Source organism: Erpetoichthys calabaricus, chromosome 8, assembly GCF_900747795.2.
Source record: "Erpetoichthys calabaricus chromosome 8, fErpCal1.3, whole genome shotgun sequence".
Lineage (NCBI taxonomy): Eukaryota > Metazoa > Chordata > Cladistia > Polypteriformes > Polypteridae > Erpetoichthys > Erpetoichthys calabaricus.
Genome location: NC_041401.2, coordinates 75,880,453 through 75,887,643, shown reverse-complemented (window position 1 = coordinate 75,887,643; position 7,191 = coordinate 75,880,453). Strand labels below are relative to the sequence as shown.

At 40.0% G+C, this 7,191-nt stretch overlaps 1 protein-coding gene across 1 annotated transcript in view; it reads right to left on the bottom strand.

Annotated features, from left to right (window-relative positions):
- Positions 1-1,957: 1,957 nt before the first annotated feature.
- galnt17 (polypeptide N-acetylgalactosaminyltransferase 17) overlaps positions 1,958-7,191 on the bottom strand; it is a 138,640-nt gene continuing 133,406 nt past the window's right edge. The window contains exon 11 of the mRNA XM_028806818.2: positions 1,958-3,397. Within this exon, the coding sequence (XP_028662651.2) occupies positions 3,134-3,397 (264 nt within the window). The 3' untranslated portion in view covers positions 1,958-3,133. The remainder of the gene's footprint in view (positions 3,398-7,191) is intronic.

Here is a 7,191-nt window from a genome sequence, read left to right as displayed (position 1 = left end):
ACAGAACCCAAATCCAAGCTGATAAATCCTGCGATTCCCTGGTTCATTCTCACAGAAAGACACGGGAATGAATCTGATGGCAGCTGTCACCAGAGGAGGATGATGGAGGCACAACGGGACATGGACTTTTTAATGGCACACATTAAAATTGTTGGTAATAACAGAGCAACACTTAAATTCCATATATTGCAGACCAGGCTGCAGTGAGGTGGTCTGCAACAGGGCTTCCTAATTTTGCCACAAGTGTAAGAAAGGTTGGCAGAATTAGGAATTAGTTTTGTTTATTGCTACACGAATTTCCTTTTTCTTTGTAAATTTTTTTGTTGCTGTTATTTTTCAAATTGTATGTGTTCATTTCGTTTAGCATTTGCTTTCTATTAATGATGTTCTTTTGATGAATCATTTTGTGATTAGTTTGTTAAATGTGACAAGTTTCTGGCACAGTTTCTACAATGGAGCATTCGATCAGAAGAAAATATGAAGCTGATTTTAAATTAAACGTCGTTGAAGTAGCGAAAGAAATTGGTAACTGTGCTGCTGCAACAAAATTCGATGTGTCTGAGAAACTGGTGCGAGATCGGAAGAAGCAAGAAGATGTAAAAAAAAAATATTAAATGTCGCATTTTTGAACAGATGTATATGTCGGGGTCTGATTTTATGATCGATTTTTCGGGTTCAAGACCTGACTTATACTTATATTATACGCTATGTATTTATCTTATGTTTATTCTATTGGCTGTTGTCCTTTCAATATGTATGTTAAACCAAAAAGAAGGACGAGAAGTTGTGAATGCCACATCAACCGACCCCTGGGGTTACCTCCTAAGGGGATACAGGGGGTCAAAGTTACTCTTTTCACAAAACTTTTAAAAATGGGGGTCAGTAATATAGGCACGCGGAGTGTCATTTTCATGCTATTTCAAGGTTACTGATCATGAATAGAATCATATTTGTGATATCTGATTCTTTATTGCTGGTCCTAAAGTGCCACTGTCAGAAGATTAAAAAAGACAAATTTCTAACATAAGCATGTGGGGTATTATTTTTGACTATTTCAAGGTCAGTGATTTATGAAAATTATTTTTAATTTTGTTTTATATTTAGACTTTAAACAATTACATTGAAGTGCACACTTTAAGGTTTCAAATATTTGACACAACTATTCTTTTTTATTATGTTTATGTACTTCTACCTCATGATGTAAATCATTACATATCTTATAAACACCCCAAATTAGGGGGGATTATGCTAATTCATAGTTTCATTTTTGAATTTTTGGTTTTTGACAATCCGCTCTAGTTTTTTGGTGTAGTCTTTGGATCTTGGGATTTTCTTTTTGTTCTTTTCTGAGTTGTAGCTTGCTTGTTGACCCTTTGCTTTTTACTAAGAACATTTATTATTAAAGATGATTGTTTGTGCCTTTGATGGGCCAAAGGTTTTAGCCATTCCCCTGTCCCTATTTGGGATTGCCGGCCAAAAGCCTGGTTTTGAGTGTAAACCCTGGCCTACTTTGAATTTTAAGGCCTACTGGGATTCAAACCTTTTTTGAGCTTTGTAGGGCTTGAATTTCACAACAAATCACCACAATTTTTCTTAAAATAGTATTTGCACATCTTCAAGTATTTGATCCTTTTCTTTCAAGGAAAAATAATGGCAAGAATATTTTGCCTTTGTGTAAGTACTGATCTGTGCGCAAGAAGACACTAGTGAGCCAGGCAGCTCTCTGGAGGGCCGCTATGGTGGCAGGTCTCTATGTTAGATGCCTGTTACTGCTGTTAAAGACACAAGTTATTTCATTCTCAGCCTCATTAGCACTCTCATCTTGTCTTGTAGGCATTTCTCATATTGTACAATGTGTTGGTCTGAGGTGCTGTGTTAATTGAATGAATTAGCTCAAGTGAATCAATGTTTAAAGGGAGGCGGAAACATCAATTAAAAGAGACCTCACTACTTCAGCTCTTGTGTTGAAAGTTTTTATTGGAAGACAAACTCAGCAGCTCTGAGACAGCCGTGCGTATCTGAAAACAATGGCATCTGTAAAGGAGGAGATGAGAAACCCAAATTTCACAAACAGTGAGCGGCTGCTTTGATAAGCACAGCTACTTTCAGTATCCCAGGAGCCGGATGTGTCGGCAGGTTCGGGAGTCTTAAGAACCTGGAGGGTCGTGCTTCTGTTTCTTTATGGAGGACAACTAGCAGCCATGCAGCAGGGTGAGTGGATTTTAAACTGGGAATCCCGTTTTCACGTTATTTGTGCTGTGATAAACTGAAGTTGTTTTATTATTGCTAGCAGTAATAATGTTTTTTCAAAGGCTTGACAGAACCTCATTTCTATGTGTAGCCTTCTCTCTTACCTTAGCATCTCTCTTTCAGATATCCACAATGGGCCTGCAGCTGCTGCCAGACCTGACGCTGTGACCACTGGAATAGCCTGAGATAGTGTCATTTAAGGTACCCCTCTAACACCCACTTGGGTTGTCTACCCTACTGAAGCAGAAGAAGTAAATATTTTGTAACAATAAAGTGTACACTTACAGAGCACCTGTGTGGCTCGGCCAAGGCGTAGCATCCCATGGACCAGAATGACGGTGGGGCTCTTTTTGTGTTTTTTGAATGGCTCATCTTTTGAGGGTGAAACATTAACCTGAAATGTCAATCTGCACCATATGAGATGTGTCATCTAAATGGGGTACAGTAAGCCAGGACAGGCCAATTTGTAAAACTGAAGAGTGGCATTATAAGAAGGGCCTTGTTTTGACCATTTATAACTCCTTTTACGTCCATACAAAAATGATGACAGTTCTGTGTCGAGGTGCCATCAAGTCAGGCGGTAGTTGTCACTGCTGTATTGACATTCATTTTGTCACAGCATTGTGAGGGGTGGCCGCCAAGAGCATCTGCTTGCTTTGCTCCTTGTCAGAAGTGAAAGGAATGACAGGAGGCTCAATTTGTCTCTCTGGGTTTTGTTCTTGCATTCATCCTTCCACCACAGCCATGTTTGATAGTTTTTGTTTTTTGTTTTTTTTTATTTTGTCCAACATCCAACACTGAAACACTTTTTTTAAATCGTTTCCACACCATGATAAATACATTTTTCCCCAACATTCTTTTCCCATAAATACAATTGGCAAATTTAAAAAAACACCCATTTTCCAGTAAAGAGTCCAGTTTCTGCTACCATCTGAATAGAAAAATAAAATTCAGAAACATGAGGCAAAGAGGATGGAGTGCCAGGGGTTTGATGCGACATGAAAGTTCTACTGCCATTGTCTGATGCTGTGTTTAATGTTCCACTTCTGTCCCGTGCCGCTTTGTAGAATGAGTTCAAAGCCAAAGCCAGCTTTGAGGGCACCACCTCGAGGCAGCGGCCCGAGTCGACGTTTGCAATTGACTCGTTCTGGGGAGTGGAAACAGAGAAGCGGTTAGTGTCAGTCAGGAGATCGGCACAAGGACTAACTGGGGCCAGCTTGACCAGTGGGAGCCATACATTCATCTTCAGTCTTTTTCAAAACTCTTTAATTATTGAGAATTATCTTATTTTATTAAGCTGAAAACATGCTGTGTCTTTATACTATTTTTAGACTTTATGGAAGGAAATAAAATTGTAAAAGCTACATCTGTAAACGGTGCAAGAACAAAAAAACGTCAAACAAATAATATGAAAAGCACACATCCTATGACAAATAAATACATACATAAACGGAAATTAATCTAAAGTCTTCATTGTTACGTACAGGGGGAAGAAAATGTAGTCTTAGGGTTTTGTTTTGTTTTTTTGCTTTTAAAATACACTTATTTCAATCATGACAATTCTCTTCCAGTTTTGCAAATAAAAACTTTAGCAATGGTTCTTAAAAAGTAAATGTGGTACTTTTAATGTCGAGGTAATTTTTTTCATAATCACATTATACATTTATTTGCTCCAGATGTTAGCATTGTTAAGCAAAGTATTACCTATAAATTAAATAAATACATACATACATAAATAAATAAATAAGTAAAAAGAGCAGCTTACCAGGCCTGTGAAATGGGCACCAAGAAAAATGTGAAAGAAAAGGGTTAAAATGTACCAAATGTGTCCACTCTGAAGTCAAGAATGTTCTAGAGTGTGCATTCACGTCCTAAGTTTGTACACAGATTGAAAAACTGTGCATCCATAATGTCTTCTCCAAAATATCACTTATTTTTCGAGACTCCACCATTTTTAAAGTATTATGACTGCCCAGGTCACTTCATTGCCGTCCACGTTCTTGACAATCTTACATCCCTGACTAATCATTGCATCAAGCTCGGTAAATGGGACAGTGGCATTTGTACTTGAACTGCCATTCAAGCACTCTTTTTAGGTGAAATTTTATCTTTTTCCTAAAGATTTAAAGAAACAAGCACTAATACTCCACCTACACTGTGTGTTCAGCTATGAAAGTGGTGACACCTTGTCTGTATCAGCTGAGCAGACGGATGAGGGGCTGTAAAAGACTGCAGAGTGAAAACTAAAACTTACCTTACATTAACTACACTGAGTGAAGGCTGATGATGTTTGGAAAATATAAAATACACCAACCAAGGGCAAATGCCTTGGCACCTCCTGTTGATTTTCTATCAGCTCACAGCCACCCATCCGTATTTAGTGAATGGCCTATATCGTGTAAAACTATCTGGCTGTATTTGTCGTCGTAGCTCCATTTTCACCAGCAGGGCTGTGCTTCACATGGACATTGTTTAGCACTGCAGTGGGCTTTTTAATCCAGCAAATAGGAAAGTAGGGGCCACAATTTCAAATCAGTCATTAGTTGCGGGGTGTACATCTAACCTAAGCGCAACACGCCACTGTTTTAAAGTATCAGGAATACTGCATGGGGGTCAGTAGAAACTATAAAATTTAAAATGTATTTTCCCATCATGATAATACACATTTTAGATCCAGTTAGCTAAAAAGTGTGCTAAACAGATATAGATATGTGGTTTATGTCATGATGGTCTATTTGCCACCAGAAGGAAAAATGGCTTTTATAGAAGCTCTTTAAACAAATAAATATATAAATACTAGGGGGCTTTGCCCCCTGCTCGCCCACCCCAATAATCTAAAACCCCTCGGGGCACACTACGTGCAAGCCATTTCGTGTATCTGCCGCTCACGATGTGAAGAGGGGGGCTGAACGCACACTTAAGGAGATGCGGTTGGATCTGCTGCTGGTGTGCTGTGTGATCTGCATGTTGCACGCCGCTTCAGACTTTTAAAAGCCTGTACAGCAGCTGTCCTTTTGTCTCACTGCCTTGTCTCGCAGGATGTTAAAGTGTCTCCGAGAAAATCACGTCTCGTCTCCTTCCAAGCCTTCCAAGATTTTTTTTTTATAATAGAGAGATATAGATAAATAAATATATATACACATACCAGAATGACTAAAAAAGAAGAACTGAAAACTTCTAACTTGGCTGTCCCAGTCCCAGTGAAGCATTATGTAGGTGTATGGCCATTGGTATGAAGAAGCCCCAGTAGCGTTTCTTGACACAGTTCTGGTGAATAATTCTTTGGCTGAAAGTACTGAGTGTTAATGTGTCAGAGAGAGGGATGTGTAGCATTTTTCATAAAGGCTCTCAGTTTTGTTTATTCTCTTCTTCGCTACCTCCAGGGGGTTGAGAGTGCATCCTACAACTGAGCTTGCCATTTCAATCAGCTCATTGATTCAGTGGGATTCTCTCAAAGTGATGTTACCAGTCCAGCACACCACATCTTACATCACACTGGCCATCATAGAGTTATAAAAGATATGAACATTGTCACTTCCCATGTTAAAGGAAGAAGAACCTGTTCTGCCCTTTCTTATATAGTTCCTCTGTGTTCCAAGACATAGCACAGAGGCTCTTTTATGCGGTCAATAACCAGTTCCTTGGTTTTGCTGATATTAAGATGCAGACAGTTCTCTTTCCACCAAGAAACAAACTTCTCCACCTGACTCCTATACTCTGTCTCATCCCCCTACATTTCTCTAAAATATCAAGGACATGTTTCCTGAGGGTGGCACGGTGGCGCAGTGGGTAGCGCTGCTGCCTCGCAGTTGGGTGATCTGGGACCCGGGTTCGCTTCCCGGGGTCCTCCCTGCGTGGAGTTTGCATGTTCTCCCCGTGTCTGCGTGGGTTTCCTCCGGGCACTCCGGTTTCCTCCACAGTCCAAAGACATGCATGTTAGGTGGATTGGCGATTCTAAATTGGCCCTAGTGTGTGCTTGGTGTGTGATGTGTTTGTGTGTGTCCTGCGGTGGGTTGGCACCCTGCCCAGGATTGTTTCCTGCCTTGTGCCCTGTGTTGGCTGGGATTGGCTCCGGCAGACCCCCGTGACCCTGTGTTTGGATTCAGCGGGTTGGAAAATGGATGGATGGATGGATGTTTCCTGAAACTGGAATCACTTTTATTGCTTTAAAAAAAATACTTCACCCAAAAATACTATTTTTGTGCATGTTGCTTATCCCATGCAGTTTGTAGTGATGGCTGAGAAAAATATAATTCCTGTTTTCATGATAAAATAGGCATCTATGGAGACGAATGTTGGACAACAGCAAACAACATCAAAACTTCTTGAAGAAGTCTCACATTACTTATGTCGCATAATCCACAAGTCAAGTCATCAGCCGTATGCTCACAATGTTCCAGACACGTGTATTTTTACTAAAACATTGTTAAATAAGCCACCTCCAGAAAACACTTTCATAACGTAAAATGGAATATGCTAAGATGTGAGCAAGCATATGAATTGTAGGCCTGCCTGCTATTGTTACATTTATATTCATATCCACAAATAGAGTGCCTTAGGATTATTTAGCAGCAGTCTGTGAAAGCTGCATGGGTCAACTGACTGTCTGCTTGTTGAAGCATCTCAGATATGCACAAGTACAAGCCATATTCTCTTCCTGATAATGTTTCCACTGTTCTTCTTTTTCTTTCAGCTGCTCCTGTTAGGGGTCGCCACAGCGGATCATCTTTTTCCAAATCTTTCTGTCCTCTGCATCTTGTTCTGTTACACCCATCACCTACATGTCCTCTCTCACCATATCCATAAACCTTCTCTTAGGCCTTCCTCTTTTCCTCTTCCCTGGCAGCTCTATCCTTAACATCCTTTTCCCAATATACTCAGCATCTCTCCTCTGCACATGACCAAACCAACACAATCTGCCTCTTTGACTTTGTCTCCCAA